Source organism: Catharus ustulatus, chromosome 1 (genome assembly GCF_009819885.2).
Source record: "Catharus ustulatus isolate bCatUst1 chromosome 1, bCatUst1.pri.v2, whole genome shotgun sequence".
Lineage (NCBI taxonomy): Eukaryota > Metazoa > Chordata > Aves > Passeriformes > Turdidae > Catharus > Catharus ustulatus.
In genome coordinates this window covers 16,152,304-16,176,025 of record NC_046221.1, presented here as the reverse complement: position 1 = coordinate 16,176,025, position 23,722 = coordinate 16,152,304, and the positions used below count along the sequence as shown (strand labels likewise).

The window sequence follows — 23,722 nt, the reverse complement described above, 5'->3', positions numbered from 1 at the left end:
GCTTCAGGCACTGAAAAAGACACATCAGGCCAAGCACGAAGTGTGAGACAGTTGTTGAATCACGAAAAACACTTAGAATTATTTATATTTGCATTTCTGAGCCTTTCTTCTTGCTTTTGTGCTTTTAGCATTTTCTTTACAAGAAACAGAAATGTAACTTCAGAGGGTAGGGGGAAGAAAGACAAAGAAAATGCCCTGCTTTCAGGAGCCAGGCTTTTGAAAAACGCATGCAGAATCCTGAATCTTAAAAAACAGAGCAACAGCAAGCATAGCACAAGACCCTCTAACTTTCAGTGAGTCTTGCAGCACAAAATTCTTGGGCACCTATTAAATTCTAATTAATATCTCAAAACTTATTCCATAATTTTTACATTATATTTTGTTACCTTCTTTGCTCTTATACAGGCCACAGAACAAGAATCGAAAGTTTACATTTTGAAATCCAGTAACACTGTACAACTACTTCAGTTAGCTTAACGGGATTCGTGCTCCTGCTAATGAGATTATTTTAACCACAGGTTACATCATAGCTTCCCAATGTAACAATCCCAGTGTAGCAGAGGTAGCATCAAGTAGCCCAAGCAGCCATTATTTATTTAAAAGACACCTAGACCTGGCACTAAGGGACATGGTTTAGTGGTGGGCTTGGCATTTCTGGGTTAGTGGTTAGACTAGACCATCTGGGAGATTCTTTCCAATTTAAATGGTTCTATGGCTTTTGATACCTCTTTAAAATATTTGTCTGTGCTCTCTCAACACACAACCAGATGCAGAAGTTATTTGAAACAAAGGCAAGTTCCATGTAAGATGATATGTAAGTTTTAATTTAAATCTGCAAAGTCAAGTTACACTTCCCAATGTCAGGCTGCTTCTGACTTTGCCAACATCTGAAACTATAAAATACTTATCAGCTAATCGAAGTTGAAAGGTCATCTTAAATGTCTGAGAACCAAGTTTCACTCCAGCTACATCAGTGTGATAACACATGTAGTAATACATGGCATAGCAATCCATGGAAAAAAACTTTCAATTAAGTTATAGGTAAATGTCATACCTATCAAAGTAACAACATAGTTATCTAAATAATGTATAATATGTATATATACTATACATGCAATATAAGTAACAATGTATACTGCTTTATTAAGTTCATCTAAAATAAGAAAAGGAATTTTAGGCTGAAAAGTCTGAGACCAAAAATCCATGTTTTGGACAAGCAGTACTTGCAGCCAAGAAACAGCACACAGAGTGAAGTTACTGAAGTATAGAAGGTCTGCAATAACAACACAACATTTTGCTGTTTCTCTTTTCATTACAATGGCTGCTTGCTTTTAGAATTTGCATCATGAAAACTTTTTGAACTAAAAAATAAATAAAGTTCCCATGGAGCAACTTTACTGCCTCCTATGTGGAACCAGTTTTTCTTGAAGCAAATTATCCCATTTATTATTATTCAAAAGAAAATTCTTACTCAGCCCAGTAATGATGTGGGAGGGAGTAAGTCAAAAGAAAGAAAAGCCCTCTCAGTTGCTACTCTTGGAGGCAACCCCGTTTGATTCAGACCAGTTTTGTCCTTTTGTGCTTTTCCTTGTTTTGATGGAAGCCAATACCAGATACTGCCCTGCCCCAGGTTCTTTCACTACATTATCAGAAGTTTGCCCTTTCTTTATCAGAAATTAAATAATATGCTCTAATAAAACAGTGTCTGATCTGGAGGACCCACTGTGTCACCAAGACTTTACTATCAGTAAATAAAAATGGAAACCTTTATGCAAACCAGCAGGACTTTAGCCAGTGTGAAAATAAATAACTGTCCTCGTTCAAAAACTATTTGCATTTGGTCACCCCAGACAGCAGAAAAAACAATTGTTCCCTAAAACATTGTAAAGGTCTGTGCAGACACTGCTGGTACCCAGAGACTTCACAGCATGCAGACTTTTAATTGCCTCTCCTTCCTCTCTGCACACAAAGGCATCTGCAATGTTTATCTCCAGTACATCTTAGTGGGGAATAGATTAGGCTGTAAAATAGAGCAGGACGGCAAAGAAAATTGCTGAATACATACAATGCCTTGACATAAATTTGTCCAAGTAGCCTTATTGTGCCATACTCCACTCTGCCTTAGCACATATTTATTAATTTGCAATACAGGTCACACTTAGAGCTTTGAAGAAGATATAGGTGACCTATAATAGTTTCCTCAATGAGATCATTATCTGCAAGATCCAGCATGCTATTCCTTTTCCTTTTGCCAATTTCAAGTTATAATCTTTTCGCAAACATTTCAGGAACAAACTTGCATCACTCTGAACACAGCCTTAATACTAATTAAATTACAGCATCTCATATACAGACCTTTATCTGCAGAAGATTACATTATTTATCCTGAATGACAAACAACATAAACTTGGAGTATGGTTGCCTCACAGTCTGCTGTTGTTGTATGTGCTCTGTATGCTGTTACAGATAAGCATCAAGGAGCCTCCATGCCTAAAAAACCTGATGGTCTTACATGGACTAGCAAGGTATCTGAAAAAGGTTAGGCTTTGAAAGCTAATTAATTAGCAACTATCATTAAAAGTTATTTCTGTTCCTCTGCCCCACCTCCTACAGTCAGGTTCCAAAGCAGGGGCTTGGAAAGAACAGGTCTGGAAAGTGAGAGTGGCTGCTCAGGAGTTGGGATACCTTGTAATGCAGGGTCTATCTATGGAGAAAGGAGGAACACATTTAAACATCATCATCATGCTGCATGCAATGTGGAGAAAGCAATAGCAAGAAGTGTGCTTCTAATCAGTTATATCTATCCCTTCCCTCAACACCCAGGTTGAGAATGCATAATCCTGTCTCCGTTTATGCCAAAACATCAAACAGGACACGAATCCCTGGGAAACAGTCCAAGTCAGAGCATGCAATTGAGGTTGAAAAAGCAAAGCCTCCATTCCCAGATCTGTCCCTTATTTGGGGCAGATTACTACTGAGTGTCACTGCCAATCAAGGGGATAAAGATATTAACATTCTCTGTAAGCTACTATGTGATCTGTTCATTGGAAGCACTTGTTTATAAATCCTATTTAAATACATATATTTATATATGCATCATTTTTAAACACTTTTAAAAACAAAACCCGCATGGCATAAAACCAAACCTTGTTTCAGTAAAATTGCTGCTGTACAGGTAGTTTCCTTCTGACATTCTCAAAGAAAACATTCTCACATGCACACCATGAATGTGTATGGCAGAGTGCCACAGGAGGCCTCAATGGAATACTTCATTAAAAAACAAACAAACAAAAAATCGAAAGCACATTCCAAACCAAGCAAGCAACACTTCGTGCAAATCATTTAAACTAAGAGAAGCCACAAAGTTTGCAACTTGACTGAAGGATTAAGACTGCATTTGACCAAGAACTTGGTGTACTACACAGTAATTAACAACAACTGACAGGCTTGTGGGCTTCAGTGGAACTTGGGCATCTGCATTTTTGGTCACAGGTATTTTAACTTGAACAAACCTGAATCTAAATCAAGAACACTTTAGGCTTCGGGGAAAAACCACTAAAATGTACAGGATTTTAAATAAATATCCTCCTCATGGAGTCATGTCACGAAGTCATGAGTCACTAAGATGCAGAACTCCCTGAGTTTCGAGAACAGGAAGAGGTCACACTTTTCTAACAACTCCAGTGACTCCAGAGTGTATCAGATTTCCTAAGTGCATCCACAGGGTCAACCGCTTCTTGGCAGGGCAAAACAAAAAGCCTCACAGAGCCAGGCTCTGCAGCAGTTACACTGCTTCCAGCTGCACCTGAGTGCCTGCATTTAAAGACAACCTGGCTGCAATCGGGTATCACAGTCCGTGTGACTGACAGCATGCACTGGACTTTCTTTTTTCAGTTTGCTTCAGTGAGCCTTAAAACAGAGAACTATGACTATTCCAACCACTTCATCTGAATTGTCTCACATCACTTTACCATGGACAAGGCTAACAAGGATGCTCCTCTCTTTCCAGATGGTGGTCTCTACTCAAAAGGCAGCTCATCTTTCACCCCATGTTCCCTGGAGTGGAGTATCCATTCCACTCATGCTAGAATGATACTTGAGGAAAAAATCAGTATTTAACAAAAAGTACCTTGGGCTCATGAGTTACAGCAATTAATCTCACTTACTACAAAGCAGTGAGCAGCACAAATGTCTAGCAGGATTTCTATTACAGAACAACTGCAAAACCATGTAAGAATTACTGACAGTGTTTTGTTTTAAACACCTGACAGTGTACAATTCAGCCCTGAATAATAACTATATTAAAAAAACATTCAAAAAACAAACTCTCTCATGATGATAGTCAACTTAAAGTGCTCTTACTGTATAAGGAAAAAGAGATTTAAAAAAAGAGTGTAAGCTTGCAGAATATGAAGAGAATTTTGTGTCAGGAATTGACAGACATGCCCAATCAGAATCAGTATCCCAAGTTGTAGCAACTTGTTAATAACTATATAACAACAACAAATAGTACTTTGATCTAATTCTGAATACAGACAGAGATTTGAAAGCCTTTAGGAAATAAATATGGTACTTTTTTCTACATTCAAGTAAATCAACTATACAGTTTTTTAAAAAAAGGAAATTAGAAATCTGTCATGGATTATGATGCAAATAATTTTCCAGAAGTGTTCCCATATATCCCATATCAATGGAAAACCTCAAACCAATCATGGGAGCTCTGAGTGAAGCAAGAGAATCCCTGTGAAGATTTAACTTTTAAATGCTCTGTGACCAGTCTATTAAGTTTCATAATTTTAAACGTTTTTCAAAGTAGGTGTTAAAAATCGTTCAGGTTCTTACTTTTTTTTATAGTCTCTAACACTCCTGTGGTCTTGATTTAGGCTGGTCAGGAAACTGCATGTCTACTTCACACAAGAGAGTAAACAGGAACACTCAGCACTGTTCTAAATCCTTCAGGACCAAGCACACACACTCTGTACATGAGTGCTGCTAAGGCTGGGAGGAGAAACCCCATGAAACTTCACAGGCCCTGAAGTGAGGTGTGAGAGAAACAAGCTCCCATCACAGTCAGTGGAATCATGATCAATCCCAGTTCCAGAGTATGACTGCCAGGACTTTTTTCAAATGCCTTTTCCTGAACATGATCTCTGTCTACATGTGCTTGTTTTCCTCTAATATGGATGAATCCTATTCTAAAAGGAACATTTTCCCATTCCTGACATTCAAATTAAGCGTACTAACAAAGGCTATCAGATATGCATCGGGTCAGAAACAATGGGTTATTGATTTTTTTTGTTATTCTGACTACAGCACTATAATCACAATGCATACATTTTACATTGTTATTTTCCATTGTGCTGCTAAATAAGATACGCAAGTTTGTACAAATTATCCAAGATATACAAATTTTCTGTAGTAGTTACTGCAGCATATCCTTAGTCTTGTACAAATAGACAAAAAACCCTGCAAATTGTTCCACCCCACAAGATCATGTAAAACTACTTTTGAAAACACTACAAAATGAAAGTGTTCTACTAGCCCCAATTCTACTAATGTTTTGTTTTTGTAAATACAGACCATGACACTGAACTACTTTACACACAAACCCCACAAGCCAAAGCTTTGAATGGCCATATAGCTCCCTGTTCTGCAAGCTTGAACCTCTCCATGTTTTATCAACACCTAACATGCAAGTAGCTGGGTTTTACAGCTAGATAGTGAACCAAACTTCATCTGAAACCAACTCAGGTAAACAAACACGAAGGACTACTCTGTGGCATCTAATAAAATCCCTGACATATTTGTAAGTAGTTAAGGGGCAAAGAATAAAAAATCTATCTCAAGTTTAAAAAAAGGCATAGAACAGACACCCAAGAAATGGCCATGGTGCCTGACTCCACCCCAGTAAAACAACACACAGACAAAGCAATTGGTGCACAAATTAAATCAAAGGTCTGTCCTTCACCAAAAAGAGGAAAAAGAAAATATTTACATCTATATTTAAAAACACACACATACACTAAAGCTAAAAGAGCACCCTGATTTTAGAAAAACTTGCCTATTCATCTGTTAAGAAAACCATCAACACACACAAATCAACACTAAAGTATTTATTAACACTTCTTTGCTCATTCCTGAAAAGGAAGAAATTTTAAAAAACAAAATAAATTATAAAAAATAACTGTTTTGTCTACTTCTTGCATAAAACCCCAAGAATCTAGGATCTACTCCAAGTTGAAGTAACTGCTACAAGCTACACCTTATCACTCAAAACTCTCCTAACAAGCAAAATCATCTAAGGAGTTCTAGATATTGGTCTTCTGCACAAGACTCATCTGTATGATGAATTAACTGTAGGCATTTGATCCTTTGGCTAACATTCTTCAGAATGTTCTTGTTACAGAATTACCTGCACCTTGTTCCAGTTTAACTTAATCCACTTAAATCGATTTGGTGTGGAATACACTTGTACCCTAAGACCTAGATGGAATAGATTCTCAGTTCTGAAACTGCAACCCAAGATCCAGTCACCTGGGTTTAGACTACAGCTTGCCTCACTGTTTGACTGTACAGTTCTTTGGGTATTTGAAGATGCCTAGTCTTCCTGGTCTGAAGAATTCCTAGCCCAAGGAAACACATCTTTTGCATTTACCAAGAGCCAAAAACCTGCCAATCCTCTGCCTGAACTCTCCAAGGTCAATCTGACATACAGAATACATCAACAGAACTTGCTCTTTATAAAACTCGAGCAGTTCACTGAGGACTGTTCACAGAAGAGGAACCAGGACAGGAAACAACAGCACTGCATCCTGTGTGAGCCTGGCAGCACACTTACCCAGCAAACAGAAAGCTCAGATTCCACAGCCTCCTGTTAGAACAGAAAGAAATAAGACAGAAAGAGAAAACCAAATACAAGTTGCCTCTTTTGCTGACTGTCAATGGGCTTAAAGGGGAGAAAGTTCCCCTGAGTTCAGAGGATGCTCAGATGACTTCTAAAATCTGATTTATTGGGTAGCAAGAACTGTAGCCAGTAGCTCAGCAGAAGTACACTTAGAGCAGACAGAAATGAGAAACTCCACCTATCATACCTCCTCATGCTCCAGTCTTCCCAAACCAGGACTTCACATCCATACCTTCTATTTATTCCCTACCCTTAAAATTAGGGTGAAGCCCCAGTCCACTCACCTCCATTTCTGTAAGGTGATTAACAGAAACTGCATGTGGGAGGTACCTGAACTGCAGGGTAAGCACCTCCAAAAACAGACAGCAATGGGGTGTGAATGGCTGCTGGCATAAGCACTTCATCCAGTGGTTCCTATAATTACTTCCACACAGCCAAATGTTTTGAAAAAACTGTTGATCACTGGTGTTTTAAGCGCTGGGCACATTTTCAAGAAGCATTGCTACAAAAACAGGGAATCATCAGATCTCTTCCAGTTACATTCTGTTATTTGGAAACCAGGTAAAGGTGCCTTTACATAAATTCAGGACTTTAGATCAATGCTCTAGATGCATTTCACTAAATCTCTGAATCAGGTACAGGTAGAAGTTTCAAAAATTGTCTCCTCACAAACTAATAAGGTAAATAAGAAAAATAAGATACAGAACACCCAACACAGCAGTTTACATTAGGAACCCAACTTTTGTCGGTAAGGCTCCTAGACTGTAAGCACTCCAGTGAAGCACCAGGTTCAACTCAGAGAGACATAAAAATTCAATATAAAAATTAAATAAGGAATAAGTATGATACTTTCAACATATGGCCTGCCTTATTCCAGGTAAACTTTCTGTTTAAGGTTATCCCTGCAGAGCTGCTGCCATCTGCAAACTACCATTTCTCTTCCAGCAATACTTTGGACAAACTTAGCCTGCATGTCTTCTGAACAGAGTGAAGTTGTTGAACAAAAGCTACCAGATTTATAGTGTCTGAAAAAGCAATGAAAAAGGTAACCACTTGAATAAAAGGGTTCATTTGGGTCAATACAGAATACAATGTTAAACACTGTTTTTGAGTAGCAACTCTACAGATGCACCATGACCGCCACATTTTGGAGTTATTCTAAAAATACGCAAGCCCTAGAGATTTCTTATTTCTCTCCACTATTAAATGTGAATTTAAATGGAATTTTAGATTGGGATCACTGAATGGAATTCTAGCAACATTCCAACTTTTTATTTGAATGTTGGGAGGCCCCAGTATGAGCACAAGTACTAGCCGACAGTTATATTTTTCCCTTAGTTTTGTAAAAAAAATTTCAAACATCTCCAGTTACTCAGTTTTGACACTCTAATAGTTACAACTAGACCAAATAATGGCTGTGAAGTAGATTTCTTTAAAGTCTTAAAGCTTCTCTTAAAGCTTTTCCAGTTTTATCAGCTTCAGTAGAACAAGAGGCATTATTTATGATTATTCTAAGGCAAACGAACCTGTAATTATTGTGTGAGACCAATACTAGAAATTAACTGTACTGTTCTCTATAAATGAGCTTTCTGTGGTATAAATTGTATTTCACAACTTCGAATTCCAGTGCAGCTAGTAAGAGGAAGCAGTTTATATTTGTAACTCAAAGTTCTTGCTCTTCTGTTAGTACTTTTCCTGAATCTTCCTACTTAGCTGTAAATCTAAGTTACTACTTAGTTACTACTACCAGTCTAAGGGCAGGCAGAATGTCATAGAATGTCCAGTCAAATCATTTTTCTGCTGCCAAAAATAGCAATAATTTTGTGTTTCACTTCAACACAAAGTGATCCTTAGTGCTGCAACACTACAACAGCAATACCCCTGTGATGATGTAATCTCATCACCTCTGCATTAGCCACTGGGAATTCCCCAGAGGGAATCACAGCAAACTGTGATTAGCTCAGTCACACTCACCTCTGATGTAGCTTGGCAACCAGAGGAACATAAAATTTGCTCCCTATTATTGACAAAGAGCTATTACCAGAACTATTCACATCTCCATTCCCTCTGTATGCGCACCTGAGAGATACACACTATCAAGTGAGGAGATTTCAATTGCACTTCTTTCAATTTAATTAACTGGCACTGAATGAAGATTTTACTACAAAACACAGCTTAAAAAGTTACTGTTGTAACACATAAATAAGCAGGACAAAATGCATGTGTACATACACACACACTGCTGAGAGAGATTTCTGCTGAACAGAGAGGTTCAGCAGGAACAAAGAACACCATTAAATTAAAATTTATGTTATGCTGTTATGTCATCCCTGAGCTCTAAACTAAGTTCTATTTTAATGTCCTCTGTAAGAATGGCTGATAAGTGCAAACCACTTCTTATTTTCTCCTTTCATTTGTATTTCGTTCACCTAATTTCAGGATGTTTATTATTCTCCACAATCTTATTACAATTATTTAATAGATCAGTATAGAGCTAAAAGGCACTAAAAAGGTTTCCAGAAATTCTACTACTGGCTTTTAGCCAGGATTATCTTCTTTGGTCTTGTATTTACCTCTGTATTTTTAACTGGACCTCAGTGGTTTTTCAGGACTTCTAATTGCTACCTATTTGTTTTCTTACCCCCAAGTGAGTTACTGGTCCAAGTGTTCACAGTGTAGCTGCCTATGCACTTGCACCAAACTTGACTTTCACTGCAGCACATCTTTCTGAACAAGGCTTTGAACCTTGAAGATGCATGAACCACATACAGTGCTAAATTCTAAGCCTCCATGCCCTTCATGACTCCTGATTTCTCATTTTATCCCTCTATTATTCAAGTAGGTGATTATTGTAAACGGGGCTATCTTTGTGCATGCAGCAGACAGAACTCCAAGCTCCTACAGGAAGGTAAATAGCTACTTGGTCCCCACAGCAAAGCCTAAGCATTTGTAAAGTGAAAATAAGTAGTATCTGATTGACTTGCATCCACTAGTTTTCAAAGAAAAATTTACTGGGAGCCGTCTGAAGTCAACCAATAAAACATGCCTTTTTTCTAAGCCTTGAAACATCATGATGCCAAAACTGACAGTCTCCCATCTGCCTCAACTACCTACCTGTTAACTTTTGTAGTGTTCAATTAAGTAGATTTTTAAAAGCAAAATGGCAACTTTATTTAATCTATTTTCTAGTGCATTTGAAAATAATAAAACATACAGAAAGACTGGAAGGAAATCCCTCTCTGTTTATACTGTGGAATGGTTCTGTGGCTGACCACGTTTCTCACCTAGTGGAATTTTAGCACTGCAGAGTCCAAACATTTGATTGTTTCATGTTACATTGGTTTTCAGATCTGATGAATGCTTTATGCTTCCCACTTCCTTCTTCAGGACATTAAGTAAAGTTCTAGAGCTATCCAAAATCTTCATGTAAGCAGCTTCAGTTTCAGCAAGTATTTTATCAAGCTCATTCCGTGAAGCCACTTTTTGGGCCAGGTTTTCACACACACACTCCAGCTGTTCACTGAGGACTTGGATTTCATGCTGGAGTTTAGTCTTTTCCTCTTCTGCTTGCTGGATTTGTTTGTTCAGTTCTTCTTTTTGCATACATAAATCTTCAATGCATTTCACTAGTTCATTATTGTAACCCTGAAGAACGGCTCCCTGCTGAGTCATCCTGCACTCACTCCCTGAAGTCCCCTTTCAGCAACAGCCTTCTGCACGCCAATTAAAGGAAAACAAACAAACAAACAGAAAAAAAATGTAAGAGTGTTGCCATGAATTATGCTTCACTAGCACACACGGAGCCACAGGGCAAGGTTCTCCGTTTAAGGTTAACATGCTCGCTCTGGGATGTGCCACGTCTCTTCCCTTTTCAGGATGGGGACAGGACAAAATTTGGCATGTGCCCTTAAACCTTCACTGAAAACTGCTGGCTCCTATGATACTGTCATGGCAACAGTATCAAAACATTTATGATATGTTTTATAACACCTTTATACAATCCTGAATATAGGATGCTTTGTACCTCCAACTTCGAGGGCCTGGTCAGAAATAAGCTAAAATTACAGAAACGCAGAATAGTTAGGGTTGGAAGGGACTCCTGGAGACCATCGAGTCCAAGACAGGGTCACCTGGAGCGTTCAAGTGGGCTCTGAATGTCTCCGCAGAGGGAGACTCCCCGCCCTTCCCGGGCAGCCTATTCCAGGGCTCTGCCACCCTCAAAACGAGGCAGTTCTCCCTCATGCTGAGGTGAAACTTCTTGTCTTTTAGGTCATGGCCATCGCCCCTCATCCCTGAGGGCCTCAGCAAGCACTGACAACAGCAGGGAATCTTCGCGACACAGCGAGCGCCCGGAGCTCCGAACACTGAGGTGACCCGGAAGGCGAGTGCCGGGGCCACAAGGAGCCCCTCGCCCGCCGCTCACAGCCCCCGGACCCACAGCGGGGCCAAGGCCCGACCCGCGCGCCCGCCGGCCCAGGGACATTTTAACGCCCTCCTCGCCGCCAAGCGCGGTCTCGCGGAACACGCGCCGCGCACAAAATGGCTCCTGCCGCTCTATCGAGTGCCCGGGCGGAAGGGGAGGAGGGGGTAGGTAAGAGGAGACCTTCCCATTCCTATCTCCCCCCCGCAATTCCCCCTGTTGCCCCCACCTGCCTGGCAGGATCGCGATTCCTCCTCCCCACCGAGGGAGCGGCTCTGCCACCGAGGCCGCGCTGCCCTCGGCTAACCGGCCCCGTGCGCCCGCCAACGGCTGCGCCGGCCCGTGAGGGGTCACGGAAATACCCGAGCGTTTCCGAACGCGGCGCCGCCCTGACGGCCGCGCCGAAACGTCTCTCCGGAAAAACGCGATGTTTTCCGAAGACAGGTAGCGCTGGGAGAGTGGGCCGAGGCGGGAGGGGCAGGGAGGGCCGAGCGTTACGGATGGAGCCGATGTTTGCCGAAGGGAGGGACTGAAGGGCGTCGTGCTCGGCGGAGGCAGCCGATGTTTGCCGAAGGGAGGGACTGAGGGGCGTCGGGCTAGGCGGACGCAGCCGATGTTTACCGAAGGCAGAGTCGCCCGAGAGCAAAGGGGACAGAGGGGACGGAGCGCGTCGGAAAGAGCCGGAAAGAGCCGACGTTGACCGAGCGCGGCGTCGCCCGAGTTCCCCGGATGTAGTTGGAGCGGCGGCGGCGGCGGGCGCGGCGGGGGGAGGCGGTGGCCGAGTCGGTGCTCCCGGTGTGTCTCAGCGCGCGCGGGGCCGAGCTGCCGGCGTCTCCCCTCTCGAGGCGATGGGCCCGTGAGCGCCGCTCCAGCCGAGCTGCCCGAGCCGCCCCCTTCCCCCGCCCCTGCCCCCGGAGCGCTGCCGCCCCCGCCTCCCCCTTCGGCGCCTGTGGCCCGGCCGCGGCCGTGCCCTCCTGGTCCCCTCACCCTCACACACACAGGCCGGGCATTGATGGTAATGTATGCGAGGAAACAGCAGAGACTCAGTGATGGGTAAATTCACCCCCCCCCCCCGGCCCCGCGGGGCCGCCTCCCCCCCCTCCGCCATGTTCGGCCCGGCCGCGGGCCGGTAACGGGCGCTCGCTAACGCCTCTCTCTCTTTCTCTCGCTCTCTCCTCAGCTGTCACGACCGCAGGGGGGACTCGCAGCCCTACCAGGTACCGGCGGGCCGGGAGGAGGAGCAGGGGAGGCGGGGGGGGTGCTACTCCAGCGGAGGCTCCGGCGGCCGCCACAGGCCGCGGTGCCGCGGCCGCCCCGGTCCGGCCCCTGGCGGCGCTCTGGGCCCGGGGCCGCGGGGCGGAGAGGCGGCGGCGGCCCTGGCTCAGGGAGCGGGGCCCCGGTGCTCGGCCGAGGCCTACGGAGCCGGGGCGAGCAGAAGCGGCCTAGTGCTACCCGTGCGGGGCTCGGGCCTGGGAGTCGGGGAGGGTGCGAGGGGCGGGAGAGGGGGCCGGGGTCACCCACGGTGGAGTGGAGACCCAGGAGGGGTGAATGTTTTTCTACTAAAAACAAAAGGAGTCTTGTTCTTCCACCCCCCCTCACCCCCCACCCCTTCCCCAAAGTCCTTTCTTCTCCCCAAAACTGCTGCTGTGGGCTGTAACCTGAGCAGGGCACGGGTTTAGACCCTGACCAACTTGGGGTTGCAAGTGAAGCCTAATTTCTGCAGTTGCCAGCTGCTGGACATGTTCGGGAAACATCAAATCCTTCAGTTACCGACAATAGGCTCAGTTTCTGTAAGGTGGATACTGCACTTTGCTGTGTCTGCTGAAAAAACCCAATTGTCGAGGTTTGAGTCTGTGGAAAGCTGTATGTTGTGATATTGGTCTCTGTAGGCCTTGAATTGAATTGTTTTACTGCATTTCTGTGAATTTCAATCACTGAAGTGCTGTACAGCAGTCCAAGGCAGCTGTCGGTGACAGTTCATGTAAATGTAAACACTAACCATTCAGGAATTTACACTGCAAAACCAAGCAGGTCAAAGTGAGGCAGAACATGTAATTTTTGATAAAATCTTGAGAATGGGTTATTGCATTATATGTTTTGGCCCCCTAGAATTTTTTTTTCTTTTTTTTTTAATTGTATCTGTTACAGGGATGTTAGTACTGAAAAAAAAATCACGGAAGTTCAAGGTAATGGTGAAACTGAATGGTCTTGACTAGAGTGTGCAGGACATACGGGAAGTTTACACTAATTCAGTGTAACTTTTAAGTTTGTTTTCCTGATAACAAGTGGAGACTAGTTCTTCTCCCAAAAGTAGCTCATTTATTACTGAAAGTGTGTAGTCCATCAGTGAAAAGAAACTAGGTTCTTAACAGCAAGTGTTACATTGAATATAATAGTGGGAGAAAGTGGTTTGAGTTCTAATTACAGAACTTGTTGCTTTAATGTAGGTAATTAAAACTAGGAGGACAAATGCTGGTTTTTTTTTTAGTAGGAAATAAAATGAAATCAAAATTAATTAAGTTTTAAAAGTACTTTTGAAAGAGAAGAAAACAATTCCAAAACCTCATATCTAATGTGAATGCCTGTTTTCTTGTGATCTGTTACAGGCTCTTAAGTACTCATCCAAGAGTCACCCCAGTGGTGGTGATCACCGTCATGACAAGATGCGAGACACCACAGATCCTTCACCACCAAATAAAATGCTGCGGCGCTCTGACAGCCCTGAAAACAAATACGGTGACAACACAGGGCACAGTAAAGCAAAAAGTGTGCATACTCACAGAGTTAGAGAGAGGGATGGTGGTGAGTTGTCTTTAATAAACTTCTACTTAAGCAATCACTAATTTCTCATTAAAATTAGCTATTATCACTGAGGTGATGTATTACACTAAATTTGCCTTGTGCTCAGCTAGGGTGACTGCAGTGAACCCAAAATGGGAATTTAATTGGAAGCAATCATTGCAGCATTGTAACACCTATTAATTTTCCAGTTTTTACAAGGTATGGTAGTTTTCCTTATAGGCACAAAGATTAAAGAAACCCTTTTTTAAATTATTTTAACTAGTATGTCGCATTTATTTAGACATACTGCAACGTTTGATAACATGAAATAGTTTTCTGGATTTTTCATTAGCAATAAATGTTGGCTGTTTTGGATCCTTTTTAATAACCCTGTGTATTGTGGTGCTGTACTGTGCTGTACATGATCCATAGACTAAATCCCATCAGAAATGAAAAAAGCTTCTTTGTATTTAGCTGCTGTGTAGAACTTTTAATAGATGATCAAAGGTAGCACATACTAGAGCCTTTGTTGACAGGAGCTTTAAGGAGTGTTTCACAGTCAGGTCAGCCTCCTGTGTTTTTACATGTTTATAAACAGTAGTAGTATCCCCAATATTTTTTAACTGATCTTAGGAAAAGAGTAGGATTTTCCAGATAATGAACAGTGTTAGGTAGCAAACAGCCAGAGTTTAGAAAATTGTCTGAATTTGGAGAAGTTCTTTTGTTTTCTTAATTGGCCTTTGTGTCAAGATACAAGGTGAAGTATTGAAGTAGAGAATTTGGAGCTTTAAATCAGTGCTTCTTTATTCTGTATAAAGCTAACGAATTCTGATGCACATACACATTTATTGCTACACTAGTTTTATTTGGTATAATAGTAAAATACTTTTGAGTACCTTTTTAGAAAATACTAGTTCCACACCAAAAAAAGTGTTCATGATAGGCAATTATTCTTATAAATCCTATTTGTTTTTCCTTCTTTGACTTAATGCTGAGGCTCTGTAGACCACTGTTAGTGTCATAGAAGTGTGTAGATGGATTATAAAAACATGCCTCTTTTGTTCATATGCTGATTTTCATTGTATTGATAACAATTGAAAGTGTAGTAATCTTAGCATGAAATACATGTGCAGTGCCCATGTGCTGCTATTCTGTGCTACTTTTCAGGATACAGAGGTGTCCTCTTATTTCTTGTTCACCTGTCCAAAGATATTAGTCCCACATACTCTTGCAATTCTACTTAGTTTTGCTACAGTCAGTATTTTTTCCTGCTTGAATAGAGCTGCATTTAGTGGAATCATGCATATATGAAAACATCTGGAGGATGAGGCTCTATGTGGGGAGTGCATTTGCTTATTTGTGTGTTGGAAGAGTTGTAAGATAGGAAGGACATTCTGAAGTTCTTACAGTGTCTGGCTAGATTTAGTAGCTGGGGAATGGTCTGAAGCATGTATGTATGCAGTCAGGATGAAGGAAAATGAATTATTTGTAGTTTTGTAAAAAAAAAAGCAGCCACCCCACTGTACCTTCTCCTAGTTGTTAAGACAGTGGAAAGTTTCATTTATTCTGATCTGAAAGTAGATGTTTTCACATCATATGTTAAGAGACTAAAAGAAGGAAGTAGTCTTCAACAGTCTGAGGGAAATTACTAATTTTCAAAGTTGAACATTTTTACTGTTTAATGTAAATAAGTGATTTTTTTTGTGTGTGTCATTAGTAAGGTTGGCTTGGCCACAGTTTTACCTTTGTAAAATACATTCCAAACAATGAAAATTAGGTTAAATCCTGTGTATGTAGTAAACCAAAGCTGAGCAGTTGTGGGCAGAAGGATATCAATTTGTCTTTGATGTACTGAATATTTCTGTCAGTATGAATTGAAGGTAGGTGCTAAAATATAGGTGAAATGCTGTTGTGTAATGGACACTTGCATATTGCTAATATGTTAAAGACAAAATAATTTACTGTTTTCTCTGTCTGTTGAATTGCACTGAATGCTGCTATTGCTATAGTATTCTCTTTTGCAATTAGAGACATAGAATGGAAAAAAGAAAAACATTACAAAAGTGCTAACATTTTTCATCTAAGCCTTTATATGACCAAAGAGTATTAATTGGGTTTGATACTACTATAATTGTCTGTCTTGTTTTCTTTTTGCATTCTTTGTAGAGGAGGAAAGAAGTTGGGTGGTTTTTATTTTTTGTAATTGCTGTGCATTATTTTAAAGTTGGTGCTGCTTAATTTGAAACTACTACAGGTGCCTTCCTGAAACTACTACTACTGCCTTTCTGTGATCTAGCTGAACTTAAAGCGAATGTCATTGAAATATCTCTAGTATTTATTTTCCTAAACTGAATTTAAGTCTCAAACAAACAATCTCTTCTCCTCTCATACCTTAGAAAACAAAATAGGACATCAATTCAGAGTATTGCTACTGAACATAAAGCTGATTTAATGTGATCTGTCCCTCTCAACTCAATGTTTATAAAGAACTCCTGTACTTCTCTTAGTTATTTTAGCTCTAAAGAGAAACAGGAAGATTCAGTGGTGTAGCATGCTGATTCAGTCATGACTGGTTCGTGTTTTTGTGGCAAATGCGGAGTGTCATTTAAATGTCATTTCAAGATTTAAGTGTACACATTTAAAATATAAGAGCGGGAATTGATTGAAAATTAATTAGTCAAAAATGGTAGAACCACCTCCTATTAATATCTTTAGTAGGTGTTTAAAGGTATTTTTGTAACAGCTTATTTTTGTAATACTCATGGCAGAATCTTTTGTAGAATTGTAATGCATGGTAAGAAAGGCAATTTGAAACATGTTTTAAAATGTGTTACGGGTAAGCCCTCCATACTGATACAGTGCAAACAAAGCATTTTTCAAAGTTGCTTACTGCATAGTTTCTGTGGAAAGAGACTGTGTACAGAGACAGTCATTCTCTGGAGAGAGACTTCCAAGTTTACCTTAGACTAAACATGGTGGAGTAATTGCGAGTTTTTATCACATTCCAGGTTTCCTAAGAGCACTTCTACATCCAGTGTATCAAAACCTGCCTTAACTTTGTTCTTGCTTTCAGGTCCCTGTGCATGGAGGCATTGTATCTGTGTGCAAGTGTTTAAAACATAATGAACAGCTTCCCCCCCTCAGTGCATCTCTTATTTATAGGTCAGCTGCTATAGGCAAGTGTGGGTTTGAAGAGATTAGGGGGTCTTATGAGACCAGCTCAAGTGTGAAGTTTCTTAACAGTAACAAATAGGGACTTAAAGCCAGCATTGTTTATGGGGAATAGAACTATGAAGGGCCTTGTAGATGTGGAAAAATGTTTCCATTAAAGAAAGTGGGAAATACAAAGATTTGAGGGCTGTCATGCTTGAGGATGGAAGGCTTTTGTGGGTCTTTTAAAATGCATAAATGATGAGGTACTGGTGTACAGGAAAGAAAATAGAGGCCAGATAAGTAGGGTAGCTTTGGGATTAATGAAAAGGAGATATATAGATATATATAATTTAACAGTAAAAAATGTCAGATGCAACCCTTGTTAAAAAAAGGGGCAAAGGGTGTTTCTACTTAACTGTATGGAGCAGAATTACCCACTAAGATAAACAGTAGAACTTGGTGCAAAAAAGGTTTGTTCAGTACTCAGTTGTTTCTTATTGTGAAGAAAATACTGTGTGTTTCACTATATTTATGTTTAAGAGACTTTGAAACTATGCTTCATGCCATGATTTTACTGAATTGCTTAAAATACCAACTGCAAAGTGTAAAAGTACATAGCATGAAATCTTCTGTTGAATTGTGTGCTGTTGTGCAGTGTAGGCTCTTCTAATGAAATTAGAATTATTAGATTATAACTTGTGATATTTAAATTCCAAAGTATAATTGAAGCTTTGTGACTGTTTTTTTTTGCTTGTGAGTTGTTTTTTTTTTTAAATTGGCAATTAAGAATATTTGTCAGCGAGCACTGTTACTGATGGTAACAGTTCTAAGATTAAAAATCTTACTGCTATTAGAGGCTGAATGAGATACTTTAAATAATGAGTTCTTATTTTTATCAAAGTGCTCGTGGATGCTTCTGTGATTCTTTGTTGGCTTGCTTTGTTTCCACTGGTTCCTGAAGGAGTTCAGAGTCCTCATAGCAAAGGGATAGCAAACAGCCCTAAACAGAGAACTGTGTTAGATTCCTGTGGTGGCAGCCCTGGCAGCACAGGAGAACTACTGGTTAAATTAATGTGATCATTGGCCAGTGAAACAAACAGAGAACGGGTATTAGGGCAGCTACAAGAGAATGGAAGATGCTCAAGCAAATGGGCCTTGTAAAGAGGAAATTGCAGGGTGGTGGACAGAGGCAATTCTGAGAGTAATGGAACATAGTGAAAGGTTCAGGAAGAAGCTGGAGTAGATTCTATGTAGTTACTATTAACTACTGGTGTTGTTAAAGTAATTATTCATTACTGTGAAGACTGTTTCCTCACTGTAACTATGGTCAAAGCTGGGATGAGAGAAGTCTGATCACAAAGGAGAGTGAGCTCTCCATGAAACATAGTTTGAATACCCACCCAACAGCCAAGTGTAGTTTTGGTGATTCACTTCACTGTTCCTTGAATGTTGGCTGTTTGGATGGCTTTGAAGAAGGTAGGGCTTGGTGGCTGGTTTGTTTTTTAAGAAAAATAGAATTGCTTCCAGGATCATTCACCTTTTAGCAGCTTTTCTTTGGATTAAAAAAAAAAATGGGAAAAGTAAGTTTGTTTTCTGATATTTATTAAAAGCATTCTTTTAAGTGTTATTCCTTCTACTGCCTTCAGACAGGGTTTTAATTTTAAGCATGCTTTCAAATTTAGAACTTTTAGATAGAAAGTAGCTTTCCTTTTACTCAGTGGATTTGGCAGTATTTGAGGTAAGTTTTTGCAGGATCAGTTGTATAACCATTTTTTTGTGTTACTCTTGTGAAGATTTCTAGTAGAAAAGAAATTGTAAAGTATGTGCTTGTATAATCACAGTAAAAGATACTACTTGTGTTTGTGCTTCTAAATCTAGAGGTTTAGAATGTGAATATTGAAAATTGCTTTTGAAAAGTACCTGCAAAGCTTGCTTTTAACTAGCACAGAATGGAAGATAAAACCCCCTAATTTTATATTATTTATGTTAGGTAAGAATTGTGATATTGACATGACGGTATTAAATGCTAAGTCTTTATTCATGTAGGTAGATGGAGTCCTCTGTTCTCTTAATGGAAGTTCAGGTATCTGGTGTAGGTTCCTAAAGATGTATTAATGTGAGACTTGATCTGAAATGGAGGCTGCATCAAATGTTAATAAGCAGTGTTATTTGTTTGTAACCTGTTGATGCACCTGCTTCCCAAAGTCTGTTGCTATTAGGATTTTGACTTTGGGAGTTTTCACTTACTGTTTTTGCATTCTTTTATATGTGAGAGTATAGATCCAGATCTGAAGTTTTCAATTTATAGTTCTGTTTAAGCGAATATATACCTTAGTTTTAAGAATTCATTGGATTGTAAATGTAATATGTTCAAGTCAGTCTGCCTGCTAGACCTGGTAAGCTTTTGTGCATAAGTTTATGTTTTGGAAAAGAGAAAATAACTGACAATATACAAGATTTGGTGGATTTGGTTGTTTTTGGTATGTAAGCTAATCAGAAGGGAATGATTTTTACTTAGCATCATACTTTAACATAAGCTACTTGTCTGTAACTTTACAGAAATGGAATATACAGTTTACTAAACTCATATTTTTGGGTTACTTTTCTGAAGATGAAAAGAAGTAATGAAAACTATTACTTTCTGATGCACTGCCTCCTATTAGGCTGTAGTCAAGATAGCAATTTGTAAATTATGTAGTATTTTGCTGTACATTCCCCAGTGATCCCCGATTAGAATTATTCCTTAATCATGCTTTGGGGCATGACTGCTTTCTAAGAGAAACTGTAGACAGTTTACATTTGTTTTCCTGGCCATTTCTACCTATTCAGTGTAAAATATCCAGTAAGCCAAGTATCACTGAAGCTGGGCAAGACTTGATACAGAATGCTCTGTATCTGTTTTGGCTGAGAGGGGAGATGATGCTGTAATAACTGTGCTGTGAATAATAGTAATTTAATGGTACCCAACTTGCAATGGTAACTGCATTTGTTTACAAAGTCAAACTTTTATGCAATTTTGTAGGCATTTTCAGGGAAAAACCTATTGCTGTACAGAGAGATCATTTCCTATGTAGCTCTTCAGTAAAGATTGTTTCAGTTTTTCTCCCAACTTTCAAGCTTGTTAAGGGAGATGCATGTTCTGAGACACAAGTTGTACTTGCCTGCTAACTGGGAGTGCACTGATGGAATAATATGCAAGAATAATCCCAGAGTGGACCAGGTTGGAAGGGACCACAGTGGGTCTGATCCAAACTCTCTGTTCAGGCAGAGTCATTCTAGAAAACATGGCACAGGATTGTGTCCAGAGGGTTCTTGAATCTCTCCAGTGACGGAGACTCCACAACCACCCTAAGTGACTTGCTCCAGTGCTCGGTCACTCTCGCTGTAAAGAAGTTCTTCCTCATATTAAGGTGGAACTTCCTGCAAACACAGTTTGTGCCCATTGCTTCTTGACCTGTTGTTTTGGCACTGCTGAAGAGCCTGTATCCATCCTCTGACACACTCCATTCAGGTGCTTGTAGACAGTGACGAGGGGCCTCCTTGATATGTCCAGTTGGGAAGTCTGTCCTTCAGGTCACTGGAAAGGGAGATACATTTTTTGAGCAGATGACTGACAAGAGACTTCACTCATTTTACCAGATGTGTTAAGAGATGTCTGTTAATTTTTTTGTGGCCTTGACTTACCTTTCCATGCATGCAGCAATGTTATATTGTGTTTGAAATTAATGAAATATGAGGCCCTGTAGTACTCTGGAATAATCTCTTCCTTAATATGACTGTTGTTACAAAGGAGAGTTGCAAAAGAAGTCTGTCAAAGTTAAATGGAATTTTTTGCAATGTTAAGACATAACTTGTTTTGTTTCTACAGCAGAGGTATGATAAAAATGCTAATACCCTCCTTTTGTCATCACTCAAAAAAAGAGATGTAAAATAGTTTTCAAGTTCTTCATGGCAAGGAAAAGGCAGCCAGAAATAGGAACAATGAGCTCAATGAGATAAATTCCTTGTGTCTGAAGGACAGCAGGAATCTTCAAAAGGTCTTCTTTTGGTCTAAACTGTTATCATTACTTTTCTGATAACTGTCAATATAATTTCTGTGACCTGCTACATATATTTAGGATGTCAGGCTTTCTCAAAATGCTTTTACAAAGCAGATTTACAGTTCTATCCCAGCAATGGTTTCCTAGATTCCTTAAATATTGTGCTTTTTTATGTCCTCCAAAGCAACCATCTTCCTTAGTGTTTTTCTAGATTTGTTACTGAGTTTGTTGGAGCAGCAGAATTACCAGTTATCCATGTCTATCAGTAGCAAAAACAGGGCAAGGAAATTATGGCCTGTTCTTCTAATTTTAATGTTTCAAACATACCTTTTCACGCCCAGATTTGGAAGAAACAAGAAGAGGTTTTTTTATTGAGGTATATAATAAGTAATGCACATTTCTACATAAATGCCACAATGCAAGTTAGGTAATGTGCCTTTTTTTTTTCTGCTGTATTTATTTCACATAATTATGTTCTTCTGGATGCTGGTGTGTTCATGCCAGCTGTGCCCCTTGAATAACACAGGGAAGAGTTTACATCTCATCTAGTTAAGTCATTCGAGTAGATTTCTCACTCAGACACCTGCTGCCGACAGATTAACACAGACTTAATTTTAAAAACTGTTTCGTTTGAAAGAATGCTATTTTGCTTGCTTTAGTACAAGAAATGATATGATACTCTTCAAATTCAAGTAGTATAAACTTCACCTCTTACTGACTAGACACTGTCAATATTAACGACTGCAGTTTTTGTATAGTCCTTTTGAGAGTGTTTACTTAGCTAGAGAAATAAAATGAGACACTTAGGCAGTCAAACAACTGTAAAGTAGATTTTGAATTTGTAAGCATAACTGCAGCTTTTGTGAAGAGGATTATTTTCCTATACTAACTTAGTTCCAGGAAAGACCAGTTGAATTTTACATATGTATTTAAGAATTACTTAATGGGAAGAGAGATTTATTGTCTTGTCACCTATTGTGCTTTAGATGCTTGAAAGAAAGCCCTGTTGCACAATACCTTTGTTAAGCAGAGCTAAGCTTTGTTAAGCTGAGCTGGTCCAGCCTGACATAAAGCTGTGAATTGGTTTTTTTTTGCTTTTTTTTTTTTTTAACCCCAACACTAATATATTAATTCTTTGGTCAATCCTTGCTTGCCATCTTTGCTCCCTCCCAGAGCTGTGGGCCAACATTCCTTTATTAGTGAAGAACTTCTACGTGACAGAAAAATCATAAAGTAATTTGACTTGCCTTTTTTTTTGAGTATTACTAGCATCTCTTCTTTTTAAAAACAATTCCCAGTTGAAAATTAAATAAACATGAAATTAAAATTGTGCTTGTTGCATATCTATACCGTAATAAATACACGCAGCACAGTATGTCCGGAACTGAAAATATATTTTGCCTTAACCTAATAATTTCTCAAGTTATAGAAGAGTATATTGACCAGCTGCTGCTTTTAATACTAAATATTTTCAAGTTAGGTTTCTCATTTTTGGTGAAGAAGCAATATGTCCAGGAAAAAAAAAGTAACCTTTGGAAAACAGAAATACTCCAGAATTCTTTATAGACAGATCAGTCAGTATGTAAATTTTATGTGAAATAATGCTTTTTCTGTTTTATTGATCCATGGACATTGCTGTGGTCTTAGAAGAAAAGGAAGTTCTCTTCCAATAGCAAATATTCATAGCACTCCAGGAATGATCTGGTATTGAAGTGGAGGTTGGTTCTTCTATTGTGTTTGGTGTATTTTAAGATAGAAATTTGAGATAATCTGACTTACAGTTGCTATTTCTAAGACACATTTAAGAATGGAGATCTATGGTGCCTTTTTTTGCCTTATTTTAATGTGGTTAGGTATTGATTCTGCCACAGCTTTCTGATTAAGGATATAAGTGTATTATGTGTGTGATTAACCTTTCTGCAGGATTGCAGTAATGTTTTGTAGCAGACTACCTTTTTTAGTATTCAATTTTGTCGAATTGCTGATTCTTTATGGTGCATGCTCAGTTGAAATAAAGGAAACTTAAGATGGGATGAAGTTCATAAGCACTTGTCATTGCATGGCACTACCTATGTGCATAAAAGCTTCTAGCTTCACCTTCCTTATTCTAAGCCTAGTAATGGGAACATTCAATGCAAGTTCATTTGTAAGTAATATTGCATTCACAGAGTCTTCTGTTTAACTTTCTTTGTCCTGAAGAAGCTATCCCAAGACAGCAAAAGAAATTTGAGAGTTGCTAAACAATCTGGCCTTGTTCTTAGTTAACCTTATTTTTGCTCAGTGGATTTTATTAGGGAGATTAAGTTGTCATATCTTACTTAATTGTTTGGAGCTTCTGAGTGGGAGTACTAATTTGGTGCTGTGCATACATAGAAAAAGGGGAAAGTCTCAGAGCTCTGTTTGGGCAACTGCTTTTATTTCTCC

At 39.7% G+C, this 23,722-nt stretch overlaps 3 protein-coding genes across 3 annotated transcripts in view; 1 reads left to right on the top strand and 2 right to left on the bottom strand.

The window, feature by feature from the left end:
- Positions 1 to 6,098: 6,098 nt before the first annotated feature.
- On the bottom strand, positions 6,099 to 12,334 carry LOC117003180. The gene is made up of 3 exons (XM_033072872.2): positions 12,322 to 12,334; positions 11,554 to 12,229; positions 6,099 to 10,617 (listed from the first exon to the last, which is right to left on the bottom strand). The coding sequence occupies exons 1-3, from the start codon at positions 12,332 to 12,334 to the stop codon at positions 10,584 to 10,586; spliced, it is 723 nt and encodes a 240-aa protein (XP_032928763.2). The 3' UTR covers positions 6,099 to 10,583.
- SSNA1 (SS nuclear autoantigen 1) lies at positions 10,232 to 10,576 on the bottom strand. Its single transcript, XM_042779792.1, has one exon. It carries the CDS (start codon positions 10,574 to 10,576, stop codon positions 10,232 to 10,234), a length of 345 nt encoding a protein of 114 aa, XP_042635726.1.
- Positions 12,251 to 23,722, top strand: part of WAC (WW domain containing adaptor with coiled-coil) — a 56,552-nt gene continuing 45,080 nt past the window's right edge. Inside the window, exons 1-3 of the mRNA XM_033072859.1 lie at positions 12,251 to 12,377; positions 12,505 to 12,541; positions 13,931 to 14,126. Of these exons, the coding sequence (XP_032928750.1) occupies positions 12,337 to 12,377; positions 12,505 to 12,541; positions 13,931 to 14,126 (274 nt within the window). The 5' untranslated portion in view covers positions 12,251 to 12,336. The remainder of the gene's footprint in view (positions 12,378 to 12,504; positions 12,542 to 13,930; positions 14,127 to 23,722) is intronic.

What these genes read in the sequence shown, in the direction of transcription:
- SSNA1 (XM_042779792.1), bottom strand. Translation starts at nt 10,576, where the DNA reads ATGACTCAGCAGGGAGCCGTTCTTCAGGGTTACAATAATGAACTAGTG.
- LOC117003180 (XM_033072872.2), bottom strand. An exon ending in ATCGCGATCCTGCCAGGCAG is followed by an intron (nt 10,618 to 11,553) that starts GTGGGGGCAACA and finishes ATTGGCGTGCAG; the next exon opens with AAGGCTGTTGCTGAAAGGGG.